This window comes from Ictalurus furcatus, chromosome 23, assembly GCF_023375685.1.
Source record: "Ictalurus furcatus strain D&B chromosome 23, Billie_1.0, whole genome shotgun sequence".
NCBI classification, from domain to species: domain Eukaryota; kingdom Metazoa; phylum Chordata; class Actinopteri; order Siluriformes; family Ictaluridae; genus Ictalurus; species Ictalurus furcatus.
The window spans coordinates 13,230,772-13,256,940 of NC_071277.1; the positions used below are offsets into that span (position 1 = coordinate 13,230,772).

Consider the following 26,169-nt stretch of genomic DNA (forward strand, 5'->3'; position numbering starts at 1 on the left):
AACTACGAGTTGAATGATGACGCAGCTTACCTTCATTAATATCTCTCGCACTGCAATATATTTCATTTCCAAAACCACAACTGGAACGGACAGAAAAAAATTCATTTTCTTACCATCGCAGTGTTTCAAGCAATTGGGGAAATAGAATGCACACACACATTTTATATTTTAAAATCTTATTTATTTATTTATTAGATGAGCAAATTAGACACTTGTAAATGTGCGAAATACACCATTTTTGTTTCGCTCTACTTCATCTTTACTTCATTGTCAGTGAAGTTCATCTTAAACGTTTTGGCATGTTCCATGTCATCTGAAACAAGCAGGCTACTATACTTTTTGAAGGGAAGTTAAAAAGCACACTATATCACCATATATAGGTATTTGAGGGCATTTCTTTATGCAAGTGAGTGTGGCCATGCACAAGCACATCAATTTAAAATGTGTGGGATTTATCAATGGCCATCGTGTGATTTAAATGTAATAAATTGGCGCATTTTGCGCACCAATTTACTGCTTGTTTTATGGAGCATTTGATAAATTAGACCCCAGATCTGTTTTTTTGAAACATAAGATGACATTTTAATATTTATCAGGTAGAGTTTGTCCACAGACCTTACATTAGTCTTTGTGTTTAAATTTATTTATTGTTAATCTAAGCAGTGACCCACAAAATTGTCTTTCAGGTGACACACTGAATTGTCTTTCTGCCTTTCAGGTTTTGACTTAAACAAAGCACTAGGAGACCTTGTGGAATACGACTTTTCAACGAATCAGTGGGAGAAGTTGTTACACTCCGTTGCCCCTGTAAGATGCTTTCTGTTCAATTAGCCTTTTTCAGTTGCATTGATTTTTATACATGTTTATTGATCTACTTTGAGTTTTCTCTCTGTCTTTCCTTGCTCAAGGCCCCAAGACACTCTCATGCAGCAGTGGAATGGCAGGGTAACATGGTCATATACGGTGGTGAGCTTTCTAACCACTCGCTGGCTAGTGATGTCTGGATGTACCGCCCACAGCAAAATGATTGGCAACAGCTAGGCCAGTCAGATGCTCCAGGTGCTCCCAGGCTAGCAAATCATGCAGCAGCTCTGGTGGACAATGATCTGTATGTGTTTGGGGGTAAGTAACAGCCTTCAGCACCTGAGAGTTGATGTCTAATATCTGTGAGAGAACACATAATAAGCCTTTAAGAAAAAAATAGATGGCTTCATGGTCAGTATGTACAGTATATTCACTGGTTGTGTATGGGTGGACAAATGATAAATTCATTAGCTAGCCCAGCAGGCAAGGAAAAGCTCAAGTGTGCTTGCCCAGTCTCATGTTTGGGTTGCCTGGAAACCTAATCGATTAGGCTAAAAAGTGGAAGATAAAGTAATGCAATAGTGTATGGTACACTAGTTAGTTAGTTAGTTAAGTGCATTAATGCAGTCTAACTAATATGAATGAGTATATGATTATTATTGCACTTATTATTTGAGTCTAAATAGCATCTTTATTTTCTTTTGACAAGGTCAAATGCAAGGTGACCACATGCAGTATGTAGGAGAGTTACTCGATGGATTTGCATTGAACTTTATTTTCTTCAGTTTCTTCAGCGTTTTCACATACTTTTCATGTTCTTGATTCCGAAAAGATTGTCTGTCATCTGTTCATGCTTATTAATCCACCTAGTAAAATATGCTCTACGGACAGGAAGATCAAGCCTTGGCCGATGTGTATGTAGTGCAGCAGCTGGCTACACACCAAATGAAAACCTTTCTTTTGCAAAAGTCAATAAGAAGTAGGGTTTTTTTCTTTTCTTTTTTTCTGTTTTTTGATATTTCGTCCATTGGGCAATTTGGAAAACACAAAATCTGATGTCTTTAGCTAAGACCCACTTATAACTTACAGATTATGAATTATCACTCTATCACTTATCTTGTTTCCTGTGTGTATCTCTGTCTTTAGGGCGCACAGAGAAGGACATGTTCTCCTCCTCTCTGTATCGTTTTCGACTGGGAGACATGGTTTGGGAGGAAGTCGAGCCTCATGGGGGAAAGCCCCCTGCCACTGCAGGTCACAGCATGGTCTTCCACTCTCCATCCAGGACTCTGCTGGTATATGGAGGACACAGACCTACTACTGCCAGGTACAACAACAGGGTGATGTGTCAGTAAGCCATGTTATCACAGACTTTCTGCTTGAGATGTAGACTTGGAGTAAGACTATTACAACTCACTGCGACTGACAACGGGATTTCTGCCTCGCCTGGTCTAGATCAGCAGCAATGGATGTTTACTTTTTGATAAAGATCGTGTAAGGTGGAATACTTGTTCTGGATAGATTTTGGAGTTGTTCAAGATGCCCAAGTGTTTTTTTAATGGCATGCCCTTATCTCTGTTATCTCTTTTACAGGTTCAGTGTGAGGGTAAACTCTACAGATATTTTCCATGTGGATAAGCGTTTCTGGACCTCCCTTCGCTCACGTTACCCTGCTAACGGACCTCGGGAAAGAGCCTTTCATTCCGCCACCATAATTGGCAATTACATGGTGGTATACGGTGAGTCTTGGTTTTATTATTTCAAAGCTGATCAGTAACAAGATTTGGAATATATGTTGAAATATACGGTGAATGTGGTGTGATTTAACTAATTTAACAGCTTTTGTTTGAAGTGATAGTTCGCCAAAAAATTCAATTTCTGTCATCAGTTACTCACCCTCATGTCATTCCAAACCCATAAGACTTTCGTTTATCCTCAAAACATAGTCTTTATGCTTTGCAAAAATATGACATCTTAGCAGATGGAAATGCCTTGAATATAGTTAAATATATCTAGTATTTCCTATTATAAGATCACAATAAACCAAATCTAAGATTATGAAACCTATTTCAAGCCATTTGTACTTATTTCAATCTTGAAATAGTCTTTTCTATTGGCAGATAATTTTACTCATTTTAAGCATTTATTTCTAAAAAGACGCAAAAGGATCTGCCAATGGAATAAGAAAACGTCAATTGGTTTATTTTAATCTTATAATAAGATATGCTAGATATATTTAACTATATTAAAGATATTTTCACTTGCTAAGATGACTTTTTTGCAGTGTAATTAGATCTTGGGGACAAGTCTACAGTATCTAGGAGAGATTATCCACTGAAGCAATGTGAGGCTTGGGCATAAACTGACTTTGGGAAGTGCAGTCTTTAGTGTATCCATACGGGACCATCCACAGCAGCAGAGAATGAATCACACTAGCATTTAAATAATTTTTTTTATTAAAGGTGGAAATGTGCATATCCATTATCTGGAGGAGAAATGTTATGATGAGGAGATCTTCTTCTACCACCTGGGCTGCCACCAGTGGGTTTCTGCAGGAGAAAGTCTCACACACCGTAAGTGTTTTAACAACCAGAGAGCCGTAAGTGTCAGTTTCTGACCACAGGACATTATGGACGTGCTGTTGCACCAAGTACCTTAATACCGCATTACAATGTTGGTGTCACTGCTGTGCAGTCCACCATACAAATAAAGAAGGCTGAGGAGAGAATAAATAAAGGACAAGAAAGCAGTCTTAGCCTCACTTGACTATAAATTGACTTTTTTTAATAATTTTTTTTTTTTACAGTTCTGAACAATTTGCCAGTTGCAGTGGAAGTTGTTTTGTTTACTGTATGAGCTTCTAACATAAGAATATCTCTTGCATAAGAGATTATTCTTATGGTGCTATATAAATTCCTTGACCACAACTGACTATCGGTGGGACCAGTTTATGTGTCCGCACTCAAACTCTTTTGTTTATTTTCCATTAGGAAGCCGATCTGTGAGAGGCCGTTACTCTCATGTTGCTGCTGTCATGGATGGCCGTGTGCTGCTTGTTGCCGGTGGTTACAGTGGTGTTGCCCTTGGTGACCTGGTGGCATACAAAGTCCCACTGTTTGTCAGCAGTGACCCTGGTGACCGAGTGAGTTGATTTAGGAAATAAAACCTAACATGTAAAATACAAAGACTATTTTGACCACACTACCGATTTTGGAGACACTTGACAGAAATGTTTCTCATGATCTTAAAAACCTTTTGATCTGAAGGTGTATGATTAAATGTTTGAAATCAGTTTTGTATATAATTGTTATTTACAAAATAATATTTTTTCAAATGGATGACTTGGAGCAAAATATTCGGAAAAGCAGCCAATAAGCGTCCAGCATAGGTGGGAACTCCTTTAATACCGTTTAAAAAGCATCTCAGAGATTCCTCAAGAAATCGGTTGAGAAAATGCCAAGAATTCATTTCTGGAAATTCTAGGCAAAAAGGGTATCTACTTTGAAGAGCTAAAATATTCAATTACTTTTATTTATTTTGGATTTTTTCATCAAAGCATAATTCCCATAGTTCCATTTGTGTTATTCCACACAATGGAACTATGGGAAACCCTCGAGTGACTGCAAAAAACCTGCAGCAAGACATGGTGGCAACAGGCACTGAGGTTTCAGTGAGCACAGTAAGGTATGTACTAAACGCAGACGGTTTCCATGCCAGAACTCCAAGACGTACATCAGTACTGATCCAAAACCACAAGAAAAGTCGGCTCAAAATCATATAAATAAGCCACAGAAGTTTTGGGATTCTGTTCTGTGGAGAGATGAAACAAAACTGGAACTTTTCGGCACGATGGCTCGGCGGTATTTCTGGAGAAATGAAGAAAGAACACTCTGTCCACAGTCAAGCATGGTGGTGACTCGGTGATGCTCTGGGGCTGCTTTGTATCCTCTGGCACTGGAAACCTGCAGCGTATGGAAGGCAAGATGGATTCATTGAAGTATCAGGAAATCCTAGGAGAAAACATCATGCCGTCTGTCAATAAGCTGAAGCTTGGCCGTTATTGGACCTTCCAACAGGACAATGATCCCAAGCATACCTCAGATTCCATGGACCAAGGCTTGGTTGCAGAAGTCATCCTGGAAGATTCTACAGGGCCATCACAGTCTCCTGACTTGAGCCCCATAGAAAATCTCTGGTGGGATTTGAAGAAGATAGTTGCAGCACACAAACCCAAGAATATTACTGAACTGGAGGCCATTGTTCATGAATGAGCCAAGATTCCTCAGGAACTCTGCCAGAAGCTATACATCTCATTTGCACCAGGCCATAACAGCAAAAAGATGCTCCATTAAGTACTAAAGATGCTTGCCACGAAGGGGTTGAATAATTTTGAAACTGGAGAAATCATTATAAGTTGCATTTTCAGTTGAATTTGGGGAAACCACTTGAAGCAGTCGTTGTGTTTAACTATTTCAGTTGCTTTTGTTTGATTTGTTCATTGCAAACAGCTGCAAGTCTGTAAATTGTGACAATCATATGGCTGCAGCACAGTGCCTAAAATCATGTAGATGCAGGTCAAGAGCTTCAGTTAATGGCCACATCAAACATCAGAATGGGGGAAAATGTGATCCCTGTAACTTTAACTGCATGGTTATTGGTGCCAGATGGGCTGGTTTGAGGATTTCAGAAACTGCTGATCTCACACAACAGTCCCTTAGCATGTCCAATCTGATTGAAGTTGTATCAGCCATGCAGTCCAAGGCAGGCTACACTGACTCCTCCTGTGGAACAGAAATGAAACTTTTGTGCTTTGACCAGCATTAATATACACTGATACTAAAGAATTATGGTAGAGCCATCTGAAAGCAGTCACACTGTTTCCATCTAGTCAGTGATGAAAATGAGGATTTCTTGTGTGTGTTCCTGTGTGACAGGATGCAGTGTGTGCTGAGGCCCCAGATGAGAGAATGTGTCTAAAAAACCCAGAATGCAGTTGGTGTGAGGGTCGCTGTCGGGAATACCAACCAACTAATCCAGTAAAACGATGCATACCTACTTGCTTCTTTTCCTTTACTTTCATTTCTCTTTTGTTCCTTTTCAAACTGCTTTCCTCATTATCAATCTATTACGTCTTATAGTATTATCTTTGTGTGTGCCCACAGTGTGGCAGCACTGGCTGTTTGGGTCTGGCGCGCTTCCTTTCTGACTGCCAGTCATGTCTAGTATTCAGTGGTGTGCCCAACTCTCTCCCTCGTGCCCCTGGTGATTTTGGCTGGTGTGTCCAGAACGATTCCTGTTTACCGGTCTCAGGTATGAACAGGGGAGAAGAGAGCAGCATGAGTGAGTGATTACAATACAACCATGTGCAACCACAGTTTTTGTAGCAAATCAGTATCTCATGACATGCCTAATTTCCTGTGTCTGTGAAATACTGGCTTGTTTAATTTTTCTGTGGTTGTAGGTTGGTTTTCTTGATCTTTTTCTATATATAGCCAAGTGTGTCAGCTATGTGTCAGCTGATCTAACAGTCATAGAGTCCTGTGTAACAACCAATTCTGACCCCTCGCAGAGCGTAGTGCATGCCGTGTGGACCAGATCTCTGGGGCGTACGGCTGGTGGGGGGAGCGGACGAGTTTCCTGACTTCCCTCCCCTCCTGTCGCACCGAGAACTATGTCCCAGGACTGCACCTGCTCACCTTTCAGCACCCGCGCAACCACTCGCAGCCCGACAAGGTACGTTAGAACTCAACTCTAATTTCTGACTTTCCTATAGACAAAGTTTGGTTGGTATGGTATGGTTTTGTGTTCTTTTATATCCTTCTTACTGTATTAATATTTTTCACCTTAAGTTGTTTATTTTTCATCTTTTAATTTATAAAAAAGAAAAGAAAATCAGTTTGATTGGACTCTACTTGTCTACTTCTGTGTCTCCTCTACAGGTGACCATTCTGAGGAGCGCCTCCATAATACTCAACCCCTCAACTGAGATGGATGTTACTCTGCAGTTTCGTGGTTTTATTCACCCACTGTTAGGGGCTCCACCTCCAGCACCTCCTCCCCAAGAGACTGTTGCCATGTGGGCCAGGATTCAGAAGTTTCACTTTACAGTGAAGATGGCTGCAGGGCCGAACTCGGTCCACCTGGTAAGAGGACAGTCTACTCTGATGTCTGCACCGGTGTTCCTTTCAAGCCAATAGCACCTATTCTATTCCATTAATATAAGCGTTTGACTTAATTTGTACTAGGGATGTCACGATACCAAAAATCTAGTAGTCAGTACCGATACCACCAAAAGTACACGATACTCGATACCAAAGTCGATACCACGCTGTGGTATAAAAATAAAATAAAATTAAATTAAAAACTCTCCTGGAGGACATCCTCCTCTGGCAAAAGGATACTGGCAAAAAGAGAGAGAGAGAGAGATTTTAGTTATCAAACACTGTCTGACAGTGAGTGGAGGCTACAGTGGAGGTGCAGCGTTCCTAAACGCACGCACAAACACACACACACACACCCCTTATACTCTGAATGCAAGCATTAGTTTAAATTCACTGATAAGGTGACTGGCCAAAAAGATTTATTAAAAGCATGAACATTTGAATAATTATTAGTGACATTAGGCTACATTTAGCTGACAGGACACGGGCTGAATGGCAATGCATGGTGGTCCATTCGGAGGTAGTTTATAACATTGCAATGTGTTAGCATCGTTAACACATAACTGGCTATTGCAAATATTACATGGAGCATAACGTTAGCTAGTTTCTCGGCCACAATGCAGCTGCCTCAAACAAACATAATATAGGGACCGTCTTTCAGGTGCTTCGCCAAATTCCAGGTGTTTCCTCGCTTTGTTTGAAATGAACAACAGCATCGGTTGCACACCGGCTTCAGAGCATGAATTATATGTTTGTTATCATCCGCCTCGAATGCGAAGTATTTCCATATTCCATACCACCTTTCCTCTCAACGAGTTGGGGCCGAGCTAAACTTCTGTAGTTTTTCCGGTGTGCTTGTAGTTGTTGTTGTTGTTCTTCACCACTTGTGGGCCGACTAAAACACTTGCACGTATTTGCTGACCCCATCAGGTCCGGAAAAATTGAAAAACAAGTACCGTCACAAGTACCGTCACGTTTTAAGAATGTTGGTACCGAAGTATCGGTTCTCGTGACATCCCTAATTTGTACCCATGTATCAGTTTCCGCCTATGCTAATCCAAATCCATGTCTTACGTAAAAAAAGTAGATGTGCTAGACATGATTAGGGGAAAAGATGGAGGCATCAGTGTCAAAACGACATGACTTTGATTTAAATTTTTTATACAAACTCTTTTGTGCACGCAGACTGATGTTCTTGGACGCTGGTCAGCTCAGGAGGAAAAGGAGAGCCGCCTCTTGTCTCGTCCGGATGGTTCTCGTCTGTTTCAGAATCTCACGCGGGGGAATCGTTATCTGGTGCAGGCAGAGGGCTACCTGAACAGCTCCGCCTCAGGCCAGACCAGTGAGATGGCCCTTACCTGGAACCGAACTGCCATACCTGGTGGAAGTGTAAGGGCTTTGTTTATCATAACTCTGGCAGTTGAGTCCAGGGTCTGGACTGATGAAAATTCAGGAAGATTTTTACTGTAGCATATTAACTGCAAATAAGGAGCTTCCAGTATTTCCAGTATATGGGTACAAGCTGATATCATAAAGGCTTCCCGTCTTCCCGGCTTCCAGTGAATTTCTGAATAGAAATGTGTGTTATTGAAAGAAATTGTCCCATTAAATGTGCTTTTTTTTTAATGGGAAAAAATATACTGGTTGTCAGTATACTTGGGTGTTGTGCTACAGTATCATCTACCTCTGGGGGAAACATTGATTTGGAAACAAAATTCTGCAATTGTGGAAAGAAGTACAACTATGGAGGCTTTCAACCATTCAAAATTTTCTGGCATTTCAGTATTATAAAATGTAGTAATAAGGCAGTGCAGCTGATGAGTAGCAAAACATTTTCATCATGGCTCTAGTACCATAAGTCCAGTTTGCCTTAACTCATGTCCACTTATCCAGTTTCTTTCATTGTTCATCAGGAGATCTCATTTCTGTTCTTGGAGCCATATCGCTCAGGCTCGTGTTCAGCGTACCACTCCTGTTTGGCCTGTCTGTCCGATCAGTCCTGTGGCTGGTGCCCAACCACAAACGTATGCATGCTGCGCTCCAACATCAGCCACGAGTGGTGCCTAGAGCCACAGGGAGAAGAGCACCACCTGTTGCTCAACCCCCAACACTGCACACTGTGTGAGGAGTACAGAGACTGCAGAGCCTGCACTCAGGTACAGCACAGGTGGCATATGATGCAAAATTACACTGGTGTTTTATCAGAAGAGATATGTAGTTGCTTGTTTCTAAATGTGGGCCATTGGAACTTCACTATCTGGCTAAAAGGTTGTGGACACAAAAGTTTGTCATCATACCCGAATCTGCTTGTTAAACATCCTATTCCAGATTTGGTCCTCCTTTGCTGTTATAATAGCCTCTAATCTTCTGGGAAGGCTTTCCACTAGAGTTTGGATCATAGCTGTGGGTATTTGGCAAACCATGCCTTCATGGAGCTCACTTTGTGCACTGTCATGCTGAAACAGGGTTGGGGTCCTTAGTTCCAGTCAAGGGAAGTTTTAATGCTACAGAATTCAAATGCACGCTATTCAATTGTGTGTTTCAAACTTTGCGGCAACAGTTTGGGGAAGACCCATATATGGGTGTGATGGTCTGGTGTCCACAATCCTTTGGCCATATAGTATATAATGATGCTTCAATAAATTATCATTTTTATTGTTTCCCCATAGGACCCTTACTGTGAGTGGCAAATCAACTCCAGTAAGAAGGGGGATTACTTATGCAGTCGCCGTGGGAGACTGGAAGGCTCCATTCGGGATCCGTTGGGATGTCCTAAAGTCTGTAACCAGTGAGTGTGAATTCATCACCTGAACTGATTGTTCTTGTATAGGGCTGTTATGCCACTGTGGAGTGATCCATCCTGTCAAATAAGATCACTAGTCTTCCTTATCCTTACATGTTCCTTACATGTTCTGCTCTAGGTATAGTTATTGTTCAAATTCAGGGTCAAAAAATGATTTTTAAAAAATGGACAGTGAAAAATGTAATTTTTTCATGGATACAGGAAAAAAAGAGGGGAGCAGGAAAGTCCCAGAGATGCCAAAGTTTGTGTTTGATTATTATAACCTTATTCTGCAGCATATGCCCAGTATTTTCGCTCTGAGTTGGAAATTTACTTGATGTTCCTCAGCTAGATTAAAAGATCTAATTAAAATGTTGAGTTCATTACACTTTCCATCACTACCCCACTCTCTGTAGATCTATCTATCTATCTATCTATCTCGTGCTCTCTTGCTCGTGTTCACTTGTTTCTGCTAAAAAAAAAAAACCCCCATCATAGCTATTTAGCTCAGTGGTTAGGACATTGGACTTGTGATTGGAAGGTCATGAGTTCAAATCCCAGTACCGCCAAGCCGCCACTTGTTATGCCTTGAGCCAGGCATAGCCCTTAGTCCTCAACTGCTCAGTTGTATAAAACATGGGATAATTGGATAGGGGATAGTCTGCCAAATGCCATAAATGTAAATGTATCCCTGACAGGTTGTTGCAAGTCTATAGATGGCTTGTTGACTGTTTGTTGAATGCATAGATTGGACTATCCAATCTCAAAATGTCAGACTTTTGCATCCTTTAAAAGTTAAATGAAAAAAAAAGTCCTTCTTTTGAATTCTATCTATGCATGTTTGGAATCAATATTTGTCACAAACAGACTGAGAAATACTCATATCCCAATATCCCAAAATGCATAGTGGCATGACATCATTTCCAAAACCTTATTGCCATGGACCATTTCATTAGCATTACTACGAAGTGCCAGATTGCTCTAAACTATGATATATATAAAATATATTTTAAACATTTCTCTTCTTCTTTTCTGTCTGTAAAAGGAGGACAACATGTGGGGAGTGTTTGTCAAACTCTAGCCAGTGTGCGTGGTGCGAGTCTGCTCAGACCTGCTTTTACTTTGCTGCTTATCTCACCAAGTTCCCCTATGGGGAGTGCAGAGACTGGTATGACAGGTAAGATGATGCTGCATCAGCAAATATATATTCAAAATTTTTTAAATATATATATATATATATATGTATGTGTGTGTGTGTGTGTGTGTGTGTGTGTATGTGTATATATATATATATATATATATATATATATATATATATATATATATATATATATATATAAAATCAGTTGTTTCTGTAGGATTTTCTTGACATCGTCTTGGCTTGTGAAGATGCTTTTCTGAGGGTAGCAAATGCTCTCATGACTTTAACAGAATTACATGTGTTCCTCTGGGACTTATCTAAATATTGAAGTGGTAGCAATGGGCTCAAGGATCACGCCTAAAGCCTGTGAAAAAAAAAAATGAATGGCCAGAAATTCAGTTTTAAACATGACCAGAGCATGTAAGGGACTTGGCTACATCATAAACCTTTCATACAATTGATCAGTGCCTGGTTTATCTTTAGCTAACTTTACTTTAGACCAGTGTAGATGATGAAAAGAATTTAAATTTATAATCGCTTCCCATCAGTTCTTTGTGAGTAATGACATGAAGCTACAGAACTGTAGGCAGCTGAACAAATATGAGTGAGAGATATTAAACTTGGTTGTAACACACTGAAAGGAGATACATTTAGCTACATAAGTTAGGAGTGTTCAGATAGAAGAATAAAATTTGCCTTGGAAAAAACTCAATTCATATGAATGGAAGAGGAGATACTGTAGGAATGAAAAAATAGCCAGTAGTGAGTAGTCTTTCTTTGTTGATTTGTAATGCATGAGGCAACACAGAGCAAATAAAAATGTGTTATATTACTTTTAAAAGAAAAGAAGAGCTGCTAAATATAAATTTCTGGCAAAGTAGGCTATTTGCTTTCTTTCTCTTTATCATGTGCTATAATTGTCTGAGTTCGATGGGCAGAATCCCAATCTTCATGCATACTCAAGACTAGGTTGCTTTAACTTGAGCTAAAACAAGTTAGTTAGCTAGTTTGTACATATTATTTTTACATAATAATATGAACAAATCCACAAAATATGATGAGAAACAATACATTTTGCTCTTAATTGTAAGTTGTTATAATTCCTTGTTTCCACTTATAGTGTGCACTCGGTTCCCCAGTGTAAGCAGTGCTCTGCTTTAGCCACATGTACAGAATGCCTGCAGACCTTTCAGTGTGGCTGGTGTGGGGATTACAGCAACCCTACCTTTGGCAGGTAGGACACATTTTCATTAACTGCAGAAATGTTTTCTAAAATCACTCTTGTTGCACTTCATGAGGGTTTCATTAGAAATATCACACACTTGTGAGGTTTTGAATCATTCATGATGAAACCAGTAGAAATGTTAGTTCTGTGGTATTCAAGTGTTAAACTGCTTCATCCTTCCAACATATCCAATAAAAGTGATATTTCTGATCCATCTGTTTGATGGTGAAAACACAACAGGAAAAAGATTTGATTAATTTTGTGTTTTTGTGATCATATGGTTATTAAAATACTTGTATAAACATTATTGACTTATAAATATAAATGTGATTGCTCCTGTGCTAATGCTGGCATTTTACTATTTCTTGTATATACAAATTAAACAGTAAATCAACACATAGAAACCAGTACATTTGAAATAAATTCTTCAAAGTGGACCTGGAAAAAGCCACATACAGTACATTTACATGGACAACAATAATCCGATATTAACTCGATTAAGACGATACTCTGATTAAGAAACTACCATGTAAACAGCGATTATTGATTATCTTAATCCGGCTAAAGTCATACTTGAAGTAAACACCGTAATCAGAATATTGTCGTCTTCAGAACAAGGTCAATAATTAGATTACTGCTGTCCATGTAAACATAGTCATTGATAGTGACCATAATGCTTGTTATGTGATAGTGCTTGTGGCTAATTTTGTCACATTTTTTCATCAGATATGATGTAGCAGTTAAGGAAGTATATAGTAAAGTATACTTTTTGTAAAAAGTAAATAACTAATCATAACATATCCACGTTTGTCTACCTTTTCCCATTTGCTTTATAAACCCTGTTTTATGGCAGGTGTCTGAAAGGAGACTGGGGAGGAATAATTGACTCATCTGTGACTAACTGCACTGTTGCTGTTGCTGAAGTGAAGGCCTCAAGGTAAAGCTACAGCACATTTCTGTGTTCCCGCCAGGGTTTGTGATTGTCTGCCATGCCGATGTCACAGGGAGAATTGCTATGCTTTTTACAGTGGCTTTTAATAGAAGAAAAACTCCAACAAGCTCAAACATAGGTGATAAGAGTCAGGTTTCATTTCTCACTATTTCCAGCCATGTTCAATATCATATTAATGAGAAATCCAACATTGAAGTAGTCGAGATGGCAAAGGTAGCTCCAGAATGTTGTGCAGAATACAGTGTGATGCAGTTGTGCCGACTTATGGCAGAGACTCGTCTTGGCTACTTGACAATCTACACAATGACCAGCAGTCATCAGTTTGAGCAGAGTGTATGGATAAAGAGGTGAGAGAGCTGAACAAATTAAAGGGGTATCAGCTCTGGTGCATTGCTCTCTTTAGGTAGACATCAAACAAGGACTAAATTCCACTGGCACCACTATCAGCAGGTAGTCGAATAGCATTGTGGGTGATGTAGGCAATTTCTAACCAAAGTGAAAATTGAGCGACATGTTCATGAAAGCGGCATCTCAGGGGGCTTTCACATTAGCAGTTTAGTCTGAAACAGAGCATGGTTTGCATGGAAAATTGCTAATGTGAAATCTGTCATGCGGACTGGGAAGTGCACCGCAGTACCGAACCTGAGACTACCTGTAGGAGTTCAGTTGCACTTGAACTGAGCCGCAATTACTGTGAACTGAAATATGTATTTATACGTGTGTGTGTGTGTGTGTGTGTGTGTATGTGTGTATATATATATATATATAAATATATATATATATATATATATATATATATATAAATAAAAATAATATAAAAAATATGGCAAGTCGTGTTGTGTTCTCCATGCACATTAGTGATGATGTAAAATGAACACAAATGCACCGGGGTTCGATAGAATCAGGTGAGTCTCGCATTCGGATTCAGACCGCAACAAATGTACAAAGTGTGAAAACCACCTCAGAATTTTATTCGTAATTAGTCTTGGATGCCACTGAAGATTAAATGTTTTTTTTAAATTTTTTTTATCAAGTTCAAATTCAAGTTTGCCTTATTGTGAGATAGTATAAATGATGAATAAAGATGAGTAAAAACTGAAATGAGAAACAGTGAAATGCTTCTACTGCAGTGGCACGCAAGTTTATAAAACAAATGAACAGAAAAGACAGTAATGTAATGATAGTGTACAAGTGAAATTGCTGTGGAATGAATAGTGCATTTAAGATTTAAGGTTTACAGTGTTGCGCAAGTAGTGATACAGTGGTATGAGGATGATCGTAAACAACATTAAACTGGTATAAGTCAATCAGGGTGGATTTCTCCTTTAAGAATAAGAGTAAAACATCCATACCATCTTTTGACTGTTAGCCCTGAGCCTCGTACCCTTTCCCCACCACGACCCATGGAGCTGGATTTGGAGATGGATCTGCTGGAGGGGGTAGACGTTAATGGAGATGCTGTGTGGTCCTATGCGTCATGCCCTGATGTGGAGGAGTGCAGGCTGGGCCTCCACACCTGCCATCCCTCAGCCACCTGTGTGAACACACCCATCTCCTATGAGTGCCACTGTGAGAGGGGTTTCACCGGAGATGGAGAGCATTACTGCAATCAGACGTGAGTCATTATCACATTACTTACCTTCTGTTTGATTATGCCCACTTTGTTTTATGTGGTTTATGTTCTTCAGCCTGACTTTGAGTTAACTAGCTGACATTATCTGGCTAACTCCCTACAGTCAGCTCTGTGCAAAGCCACACTTCCTTCTAAGGTATATCCATGATGTGCGTACACAATTCCAGGCTGAAACTGATCCGAATGAATGAGGATGCAACGCGACTCAAAGGAAACTAATTATATATAAAATTACTCTCATTAATTACAATTCTGATTAAATGTGTGTGAGATAATTTGTAGACACCTATTATGATTTTGCTTCTAAAGTGTCTTTAAAATGTCATTGTGTTTACTGAATGCCTATTTAAGTAGACAATTCTTACACTGAGCATATGAATTTCTTAGACTTCTTTTTCTTTTGGATGGATGTTGACGTGAAGTACAGTACATCAGACATCAGAGGTCATGAAATATAGATATGTGCCAAATTAAAAGGAAAAACCAAAGTAATGTGTTAATTATTTAGTAAGCACCTTAGTTAATTAATTAGTAAGGCGTAGATTCTGCAAGTCTTTGGAGCCGACCTGGAGCGATGAACACCATTCTTCCAAAAAAAAAAAAAAAACCTCCCGTAAGTGTTCAATTGGTTGAGATCTGAAGTCAATTAAGATAATTTAATAAAATTAATATAATACACAAAAAACTGCAAAAAAAACAACAGCTATTTAGTTAAATAATATTTCCTCAAACACAATTTCATTCTTCCATTTGAGCAAAGAGGCTTTATTTTTAATTTCTAACGCGTAACAGCAGTGGCAGTGGACGAAGTCAATATCAGGTGTTATATGACAACTAGGAGAATATGCATGTTAACATTTAAATCAAATGCATGTCCTAAGTCGAAAATGAAGCAGATTGGGTGTGAACAGGGACTTGAAGATCTGTTTCAATTTCATTAAAAAATTTAACAAGCAGGTAAAAATAGTGAATTCATAAGTAATATGTTTGCATAAGCATTGAATATGAAAAGTTTTGCTCAGTGAGGAAACACGAGCGGTTTTTGATTCAGACAAACGATAGACTGCGAGTCATTTATTTTTAATGGAGAGTTACAAAAAATGAAACCAAATAGAAACCAAAGCAGCTGACCTTATTTTAAAACTTTTCTCAGTGTTTTGTCCTAATGTGCTGCCATGTAATTGTCTTCACGGATTGTACTATGTGTCTGTCCATGACTGTTCATTGTTTATCTGTCCATTAATGTTTATTAGTTCATTGTTTACGTGCTACTCTGTCACTATTGTTAAGCGTCCTTGACCTCTGGAAAGGCACTATATAAATTAAACGTTATTATTATTATTATTATTATTATTATTATTATTAAATGCAGAAAACCCCATTTACTGGCTATTTAAACTCAACAGGAAGTTGTTCTGAGTTCTTTTAGTGTTCAGTGTTTCACATGTAACACTGCTGTATTTTTGTTTTTTTGTGTGTTTGGTGTTTCCTTCACGGCTGCTGTATTCTGAACAAAACAGTCTATATACTGAATAGTGAGAGATTGAGTCTAGACAGAGCCCTTGTGTTCAAACCTTTTTATTTATATTATTTATTATTTCAACCAGAGAGCTTCAGGAATTTGTTATTATTATTAGGAAATTATTATTATTATATCTTTTTTTTTTTTTTTTAATCTGGGAGGCTAAGTTTAACTACCAGAGTCTGGGGACACTGAAGCGTTGATGGATACTTTGACGAGCAGCAGACCGGAGAGAAGGCATCACACACTTGTCTGCCACACAACTTCGAAAAAACTTGCTAGGCTAGGGATTTGTCCACCCCTGTTGTAAAACATGTTTGAGAATGGGTTGCAGCAAGAGAAAACATGCTGCCATTTGATATTCTCTGTAGTATGAGTTCAAGACATTTGAGAGAATTTGAACTACCCAAAACTCAAGCCATTAAATGTTTGTCCTTTCTTATTTTACACCACACAGGAAGATTGTTAAGTTAGTTTAGCCAGTTATGGCTAGTTGGCTAGTTATCATGCCAAGTTTGTTTGTATCCCAGATGTATGGTGTGTTAGCGTTGTGTGTCATCCCAATGCTAAGCCCTTCTAAGATATAATAAGGGAATTAGTATCACCATGTGTTTATGGCTATGTTTGGTTGTCTTCCTGCTTCTTAGATGTTATAATGAATGTCGTGAGGGCAAGTGCAGTGGCAGTCCAATTTTTGAGTGCGAGTGCTCTCTGGGTTGGACTTCGGACCCGGCCACTTTGGTATTGAGTGGTGTGGAGTGTGACGTTGATTGCGGCTGTAACTTCCACAGCACCTGCATCACGGCACCAGGAATCTGCGACCAATGCCAGGGTGAATACCTACTCTATTCTGTTCTCTGCCCTCTTATGATGTGTGTACATTAGTGAACCTTCACTGGGCATCCTTTATTTTATTTATTTATTTATTTCCAGATTGGACCACAGGACTGCACTGTGAATACTGTCGGCCCGGTAGCTTTGGTTCAGCAGTGGCCGGCGGAGGAGGCTGTGTGCAATGCGAGTGTAATGGGCATGGTGACCCACTGCAGGGATTCTGCCACAATCAAACAGGCCAGTGCTACTGTACGCACCATACCCATGGAGTACACTGCGAGTTCTGCTTGCCTGGCTACTACGGAGACCCCCGGTGAGACACCAGCATTATCTCATGATTGTCAATTGACAATTTTTGACAGTTTTCACAAGATAAATAAAAAGCTAACAGGTACACAGCTAGTAATATTCGACTAAAGGGCAGAGGAAATAAGGGCAAGGAATTTCATGTTTTTTTCTTAGGTTTTTCTGGATAAGAAATTCAATACAACTTAATTTAAAGCCATATTTAAAATGTCATCTTTCATTTTTTTTTCAGGAACAATGGCACATGTTTCAGGCAGTGTCAAGGTCGCTCAGTTGCCCTTTCTTCGTCGTCTTCCTCCTTACTGCCCCTCTCGTCCTCTCTTGGTTGGCATGGATCAGCAGGAGGCCAGGATGGTCTCTCACACTGCCTGTGGGTTCTCTCTGTCTCTGAGGATCTGGCACCATGCCTGCCAAGCCAGATGTGCCCACCTGTGGCATTGACCCTGCATCCAGACTCTTATACACATTGCACAGTAAGTGCAATATCCTATATCAAAGCAACACGTGAATTAAATGCTGCATCAGAAAAGATATAACATTGTAAAATGTTCTAAATTATGTGCATGTTTTTTTAAAAAATTGCACAGAACTCATACGTGTACATATTCGATGGCCTGCCACGTTTTCTCAGCAATGGTGTGATGCATTCGGATCACAACCTGATTGGAGCTTTTTGTGGCACAACCCGTAATCAACCAATCACTGTAGAAGCCACATCTGGTAATTAATTTTGCTACATTTTCATACCTTTTAAGTTGCATGGAAGATCTATTTTTGTCTTTGAATCTGCTTTAAATTTGCTGTAAAAAATATTTTTTTATAATTATAATAACTTCTGTCAATCATTTCAGGTGTGATCTCAGTCTACTTTGAGGCGAATGTGTCTTCGGTTCATCCTCAGGGTTTTAATGCCTCCTTCTGGGTGCGGCGTTGCACTGAGGAAGTACTTGGTGAGGGCCTTGATGGGTCATCAGAATGCCAGGGCTTTGCTCAGTGCCGAGGCGGGATCTGCCAGTGTCCCAATGGATACGGTGGACCACTCTGTGATTGGCCCATCTGCCCAGGGGATTGTGGCACTAGAGAGGGACGAGGCATCTGTAACTTGGTGAGATTGAATGTTAACAAGTGCCTTGTTTTACAGTAGATAAACAGCTACCGCAGTATTGCAACTGTCCTTGCAAGAAAATTACCTGTCCATTTAGATTTTTACTTTCCTGGGATGAGTTTAATGGTTTTTTTTTGTTAATGTCTGCACGGGTACCATGATGAATAGTAAAACACCATAAAATTGCACTGAAGTAGAAACAATCTAACTTTCTTTTTAGGAGCAATCCATTGTTTATTAACTGATATGTTAAAGGGGAATATTCAATTGCAGTATATGTAGCTCATGAACAATCAATGATTTAAAGTGTAGAAATTAATAAGAGCAGCAGAAGACCAAGATGGCATGGTAGTGCAGCAGGTAGTGGCGGTTTGATTCTGAATTCTGGTTACTGTCTGTGTAGCATTGATTATTGTGTAAAATTTGTGAATGAGTGTGTGAAGCCTGGTTTATATTTTTGCTCTGAAGCACATTTGTGTCATGACACACAGAGTTTAAGCATATTGATGGCTGATGTGCTTTTGAATTTGTGTATGGAAAAGCAATGTTGTCTCTGGAAGCATTGTGACAAGATGTTATGACCCCTCTTTTTCGGCCCTTGTCTTTTCCATATTTGTGAAAGAAAGCTGGTAACCTTTATTGTAATTGTAGTCAAAAGTGTGTTCAGTTCACCAAATAACATGTTTGAGATTTAATGAAAATAAATGCCTTTTTACGTTCGTTCAGTTTAAGGTGAAAAACACTTAGGTGCTACACGTAAGCCTTTCTATGGTAAGGAAAATCTTATGGTAAGATCTGGAATCTTAAAATCTAAGTACGTCTACCTGCAGATTTTGCGAATAAACCTTGTCAATGTGTTCTTGAGGAACAGCTAATTGTCAGGCCACTGATGATAATTTTAGGTGACCTTATTCTCCTATATTCTTGCAGACTCTTGGAGTGTGTGTTTGCACTCCTGGCTGGGCCGGATCTGACTGCTCGTCTGTCGCAGATGCAAGCAGCCTGGTGTGGGAGAATCTGCTGGATACACAGCTCACAGTGGTGAGACATCTCACTCAAACCCTTTCTATGAAGAGATGGAGTGAACCCTGATGTGTTCCCTCAATTTATCTATGACTCCATTATAAGTTCATTGCCGTATTCATGATGATCTGCATACCTATTCCTGCATGTTAGCTAAACACAGAGAGAGTGTGAATTTGCATACTGGATTGCTTTGACAAAAGAGAGACTAACCCTGAAAGTTGCAGTTCTTGCCTGGTTTCCCACTGAAGCGAAGCATGGTTGAGCCTGGCCAGTACCTGGATGGGAGACCTCCTGGGGGAAACTAAGGTTGCTGTTGGAAATGGTATTAGGGAGGCCAGCAGGAGGTGCTCACCCTGTGGTCTGTGTGGGGCCTATAGTGATGGGGACACTGTACTGTAAAAACAGCTCTGTCTTTCGGATGAGACGTTAAACCGAAGTCCTGGCTCTCTGTGGTCGTTAAAAATCCCATTAAGTAGGTGAAATTCCCCCACTGGCCCTTATCTATCATGTCCCCCTAATAATCTCCATCCCTAAATTGGCTACATCACTCTCCTCTCCTCTCCACCAATAGCTGGTGTGTGGTGGGTGTTCTGATGCACTATGGCTGTCATCGCATCATCCAGGGGGATGCTACACCCCAGTACTATGTAAAGCACTTAGAGTGTCTATATGTATGTATATATATATATATATATACACACAGTTACATATATATATACAGTTATATATATATATATATATATATATATATATATATATATATATATATATATATAACTGTATATGTGTATGTGTGTGTGTGTGTGTGTGTGTGTGTGTGTGTATGTGTATATGTAACTGTGTCTAACAAGTATCATATGAAAAACATGAATAGCTGTATTATGTATTATATTTCATTGATTTGGTCATTCAATTTTCTACAGTAAGTTGATATTTTTTATGATGAACAGTGCTAAAACTGCATAGATATTAACATTGTTCAGGCCATCTTCAAATTACCTTTTTTTTTTTTTCCCTCCTCCATGCCCACAGAATCCATCTTACAGGTTTCTCCAGAGAATGGGGCACTCGCTAGTTTCTGGGCCCCAGGGCACACTCTGGTTGTATGGTGGCCTCTCTCTCTCAGAGGGAATTCTGGGAAATGTTTACAGGTATGAACAATTTTAAGATATGTGACAAAGTAGATTGTAATATGATGTAATTAGGATGTGTGATGTGGCCTGGTGCGAAGTGAAGTTACTGTTACCACCCTGAAAGTTGATTCTTTTCCAAGTGTTTCATTCCTTTTAATAATGATTTACACATCATTATTTAATAATGAAAGACACAGCCTATTTTTAACCTTTACACTACTGTCAGACTATTACTGAAAATTAATCAACAACTTCTGATAAATAAGATTGGAGAATTCAACAGCACTATGGCATAATGGTGATTACTCATTGGTTTATCCTTTGTTTGCATGTGTATTCTAAAATCATGTGTGGATTGGCTTAGGTACTTTGTACAAGAGCACCGCTGGACTCAGATGCTTACCAGTTCAGGGGAGGATGGATCTGGACCCTTGCCCCGCTACCATCATGCCTCTGTTGTGGTAGCCATTCATGACCATATGTCTAATACTCAGACAGACAATCACCACTTAATGATTGTGGTGGGGGGGGTAACACCAAACAGTGTTATGAATGACACATGGAGCCTCAATCTTAGTAGTCTGATGTGGACAGAGTACAAGGTATGGAACATTAGATATGTTTTAAAAGGTTTCCAGCTTTTCCATTATTTAAAAAAAATCTGTTTTCAACTGATAATTTTGTTTTTAGAGTTCAGTGCTGCCCCCTGTGGCTGGTCACACTCTGACAGTGCGCAGAGTCTCCTCTGTGCTACTGATTGGAGGATACTCTGAAGAGAATGGTTTCAATCACCACTTACTAGAGTTTAATTCACAGTCTGGGAACTGGACTGTATTGCCACACACCGGCACACCACCTACAGGTAAAATCTTGACACTGGACACTAAAAGATCATGTCTGAATTTGAAGCTAGACTATATCTTGTCTTGAATGTTTCCAGCTGAATATCCTTGGGCATGATGGTCACTCTCTTGGCGTGGATACAAGTTTTAATCTGGAGTAAATTGTTTTTCCCCGCAGGTCTTTACGGACATTCTGCAGTCTATCATGAGCAGACTGATGCTGTATATGTGTTTGGAGGTTACCGTTTCCATGTGGAGGCAGTAGAACCTTCTGGAGAACTTTACACCCTTTACTACCCCAACCTCACCTGGTCTTTACTGGTCCCATCCCGGGGAAACAAGGTTACTGAACAGACAAGTCTAAAGAAATTCACCTTTCGCCCATTAGCAATGTCTGAGAATAAGGTCATCCTTGGCCTAATTAGTGTGCTTTTCCCCCTACAGCCTCCCTCGCATTTCTTCCATGCGGCAGCCCTTCTGAAAGACACAATGGTGATTGTTGGAGGGCGGACAGGAGCAGAAGATTACAGCAACAGTGTGTACCTCTATCAGATCAATTGCAACACATGGATACAGCCAGGTGACTTATCACAAACATCCTTATACACACATACACACACTATACAGCTGTTCTACTTGTAATACATATACACTCACTGAGCACTTTATTAGGAACACCTGTACACCTACTCATTCATGCAATTATCTAATCAGCCAATCATGGGGCAGCAGTGCAATGCATAAAATCATGCAGATATGGGCCAGCAGCTTCAGGTCATGTTCACATCAACCATCAGAATGGGAAAAAATGTGATCTCAGTGATTTTGCTCGTGGCATGATTGTTGGTGCCAGATGGGCTGGTTTGAGTATTTCTGTATCTTCTCATCTCCTGGGATTTTCACATACAAAAGAGTTTACTCAGAATGGTGCAATAAAGAAAAAAAAACATCCAGTGAGTGGCTTTTCTGTGGACAGAAGCACCTTGTTGATGAGAGAGGTCAATGGAGAATGGCCAGACTGGTTCGAGCTGACCGAGAGGGAACAGTAACTTAGATGAACATTCTGTACAATTGTTGGGAGCTGAAAAACATCTCAGAATGCACAGCACGTCAAACAATGAGGCAGATGGGTTACAACAGCAGAAGACCACGTCGGGTTCCACCTCCATCAACCAAGAACAGACGGCTGAGGCTGCAGAGGGCACAGGCTTACCAAAACTGGACAGTCGAAGACTGTAAAAATGTAGCCTGGTCTCATGAATCTCAATTGCTTGAATGCCACAGCCTTGATTATTGTTGCGGACCATGTGCATCCCTTCATGGCACCAATTTATCCATCTTCTAATGGCTACTTCCAGCATGATAATGCACCATGTTATAAAGAAAAGTCGACTCAATCAATGAGTTCATTGTTCTTCAGTGGCCTTCCCACATCACCGGATCTGAATCCAGTAGAACACCTTTGGGATGTGGTAGAATCGGTGATTCTACCATATAGCATGAAAGTGCACCTGAAAAATCTACAGGAACTGCATGGTGCAATCATGTTAACATGGACCAGAATCTCAAAGGAATGTTTCCAACATCTTGTGGAATGCATGCTATGAAGAATTAAGGTGGTTTTGAGAGCAAAGGGAGTATTAGTGTAGTGTTAGCACTGTATACTATACCCAGTATTAGTAAATTGTTCCTAATAAACTGTTCGATGAGTGTAAATGCTTTTCAGTTTCGGCAATAAGTCCTAGTGGGTATCTGTTAAACCAATTGTTAAACTGTTCATGTACCAATCACTTTCTCTCTCTATCTACTCGTTTACAAATATTTACTTAGGAAATCAGTAGTCACTTGCTAATGATGCCACCCTTTTGAAGTGCACTTACAAGTTGATAACTGATATTGATATGTTTTTCTGGCATCAGTTGTACCATACACTACCTGCAGACAAATGCAAATGATTCTTCTCACTGAATTGACATTTTTTTATTTGCTCTTTTCTTGCTGCAGTATCTTCAGTCGGTGAACCTGTTAATCAATCCATCTCCTTGGCCATGACCAGTTGGGGGAATCGCCTGTTCTTATCAGGTGGATTTAACGGGGTCATGCTGGGGCGTTTGATCACCCTCACTGTACCATCTGATCCCTGTGTTATTCTGCCTACACTCGAGGCCTGTAACAACAGCACAGGCAGCTGTGTGTGGTGCAGGGGTAGCTGCACTTCCTCAGACACAGCAGAGAGGTACAGATTGAAGATTAGAGAAGTTTGAATTGAAGTATTGAAACTTTGAATACTGAATGAGTTCATTTTTAAAGGCCCACTGGGAGTCAAAACATTCACTCAATATGCCTATGTTGTTACTGTTCTTTTATGTCTTTTTTTTTTTTGTCCCCTCCCAGAATTGGCTGTCCTATTGGCCATTCCCCATGCTTTCCCACTCCCCGTGTCCCTGATCAATGTCGAAGGCTAAAAACATGCAGTGAATGTCTGGCCCGACACCCCAAAACATTTTCCAGCACTGGACAGGTAACGCAGATGTGGCTCACAGGAGTTCTGTAGTTCTCTACATTCCAACATCCAGTCCCCTCTGAAAGTATTGGAACGGCAAGGCCAGTTCTTTTATTTTTGCTATACATTGAAGGCATTTGGGTTTGAGATCAAAAGATGAATACTAGACCATAGATCAGATCGTCTCGTTCAGCTTTCATTTCCTGATATTTACATCTACATGTGTTTGTCGGCAAACCACCTAATTTATTAGGGAGCAAAATATTGGAGCAGATGGTCTTAGTAAATTAAAGTAAATAACACTGAATATTTGGTTCCATATCCCTTGCCAGGCTTGGGGAGTAACGGAATACATGTAATGGCATTACGTAATCAGGATACAAAAAACTGGTAACTGTAATCCATTACAGTTGTGTCAAAAAACAAAGTAATCAGATTACAGGTACGTTTTGTAGAAAAATAAATACGTTTTGCACAAAGTAAATTTGGTAGAAATGAACACACATTGTTCTCGGAAATGCTTTTGTTACGGTGACCACATGTCCTCTTTTTCGGCCGGGATTTCTAAATTTGAGAAAACGTCAAGGATTCGGCTTTAGTTTCATTATGATGTGCTTATGGTGTAATACTGCAGCATGTGTGTGCATATTTGCATAGCTTAAACCCCTCTCTGTAATTCCCGCCTTCTCGCACACCAATTGGTCAATTATAAAAAGCTTGCAGCAACTATTGGCCAAATTCCTGCCTCTGAACCATTAGCCTACTCTCAGTGAGCACGCGAAGGTGATGTGCTGTTGTGTACGTTGTTTGACAATAGCAGCAAATGACAGCTGTCTTGAGTCTAAACAATGCCCATGGCCATATGGCCCATGGGAAAGATCATTTTTAATTTCAAGTTATCACATTGTTTTATATTAAATGGTCGTTCAAATGTGTAAATGATGGCAGAATTTATGGCAGAATTTTATTTTATTCCATGGACATTCAAAAGAATGTAGGAAAAAATGTAAAACGTGGGCAGAGTGAAGCTAGTCTTATTTATATATATTTATATGATCTTAATAGTGTCTTTTTTCGTGTATTAAAGTCTGCATTCATAGTAACGCTATTAAGTAATCCAAAAATAATCAGATTGCATTACTTTCATATTGTGATACTTGGATTACATTGGACTATATTTTTTATGAAGTAATTTGTAACTGTAATGGAATACATTTTTAAAGTAACCCTCCCAACCCTGTCCCTTGCTTGCAATAACTACATCCAGACAGTGACCCAGATTTTTTCAGTGTATAGCAATAACAAAAGAATTGGACTTGCCAATCCAGTACTTTTAGCAGGGACTGTACAAGACAACACATTGGACTACATAACATGTTGAGTGTATCAAGTGTAAAGTCTTTTTTTTTCTCTCTCTCTCATTCTATTATATACATAGAGCACTCTACAGTGTAAGTGGTGCACTAACTGTCCTGAAGGAGCATGTATTAGCAGCTCTGTGAGTTGCACCTCAGAACATGACTGCAGGATAAACCAAAGGGAGATTTTCCTCTCCAGCAACTGCACTGAAACCAGCTGTGAGGCGTCTGACTGCCCCAAGTGCACAGCGTCAGGGAAGTGTATGTGGACCCGTCAGTTTAAACGCACAGGTATGTATGAACACACAATGATTGTATTAGACTAAATAACACAGGGGTGTCAAACATAGTATTCTAATCTGGCCCACCAAATTCATTTAGAAATTGTGTTCTAAATTAAAATCTTCCTCTGGACTCTAATTCAGTGGCGAGGCCAGAAACAAACGATTGGTGGGCCTGGGTAAAACAGGGTGTGTAAGGATTTGAAAAGAAAACTTAACTTAAATACCAGCAGTAACTGAAAAGAACTTGCACGACTGCAAGTCTGAGTTGAAAGATTATGATTCAAGAGGTTCTTTTGCTAGTTCTGTGAGTCTACTTGTGGCCTAATTCACTTCAGTTGACTGCTATCACAATTGCCAGTCTATAGGCTTAACATGAACACAAAAATGGGCTGTCACAAGTGCACTGAGTAGTCAGCTAAATCCAGCAGCTGATGATTTTAAATTGCCAGTGAACATAAAGCTGATGAAAATAGGACTAAATATTGCTTCAGGAGAAACTAACAACTCACACAAATTATTTTAGCTAACATTTCTTTTAAATGTTAGGAGAAATATTAT

General features: G+C 39.6%; 1 protein-coding gene across 2 annotated transcripts in view; it reads left to right on the forward strand.

Annotated features, from left to right (window-relative positions):
• megf8 (multiple EGF-like-domains 8) overlaps window positions 1-26,169 on the forward strand; it is a 57,919-nt gene that overhangs the window by 13,076 nt on the left and 18,674 nt on the right. For both annotated transcript variants that reach the window (XM_053610905.1, XM_053610904.1), the window contains 31 exons: window positions 719-807; window positions 909-1,122; window positions 1,951-2,131; window positions 2,398-2,543; window positions 3,267-3,377; window positions 3,795-3,946; window positions 5,739-5,840; window positions 5,967-6,114; window positions 6,374-6,537; window positions 6,744-6,947; window positions 8,151-8,354; window positions 8,879-9,121; window positions 9,635-9,753; window positions 10,793-10,924; window positions 12,009-12,122; window positions 12,967-13,050; window positions 14,435-14,680; window positions 16,868-17,052; window positions 17,154-17,367; window positions 17,593-17,833; window positions 17,948-18,080; window positions 18,212-18,465; window positions 19,396-19,506; window positions 20,524-20,642; window positions 20,989-21,226; window positions 21,315-21,486; window positions 21,645-21,808; window positions 21,911-22,046; window positions 23,471-23,702; window positions 23,861-23,987; window positions 25,408-25,618. In XM_053610905.1, the coding sequence (XP_053466880.1) occupies window positions 719-807; window positions 909-1,122; window positions 1,951-2,131; window positions 2,398-2,543; window positions 3,267-3,377; window positions 3,795-3,946; window positions 5,739-5,840; window positions 5,967-6,114; window positions 6,374-6,537; window positions 6,744-6,947; window positions 8,151-8,354; window positions 8,879-9,121; window positions 9,635-9,753; window positions 10,793-10,924; window positions 12,009-12,122; window positions 12,967-13,050; window positions 14,435-14,680; window positions 16,868-17,052; window positions 17,154-17,367; window positions 17,593-17,833; window positions 17,948-18,080; window positions 18,212-18,465; window positions 19,396-19,506; window positions 20,524-20,642; window positions 20,989-21,226; window positions 21,315-21,486; window positions 21,645-21,808; window positions 21,911-22,046; window positions 23,471-23,702; window positions 23,861-23,987; window positions 25,408-25,618 (5,190 nt within the window). The remainder of the gene's footprint in view (window positions 1-718; window positions 808-908; window positions 1,123-1,950; window positions 2,132-2,397; window positions 2,544-3,266; window positions 3,378-3,794; window positions 3,947-5,738; window positions 5,841-5,966; window positions 6,115-6,373; window positions 6,538-6,743; window positions 6,948-8,150; window positions 8,355-8,878; window positions 9,122-9,634; window positions 9,754-10,792; window positions 10,925-12,008; window positions 12,123-12,966; window positions 13,051-14,434; window positions 14,681-16,867; window positions 17,053-17,153; window positions 17,368-17,592; window positions 17,834-17,947; window positions 18,081-18,211; window positions 18,466-19,395; window positions 19,507-20,523; window positions 20,643-20,988; window positions 21,227-21,314; window positions 21,487-21,644; window positions 21,809-21,910; window positions 22,047-23,470; window positions 23,703-23,860; window positions 23,988-25,407; window positions 25,619-26,169) is intronic.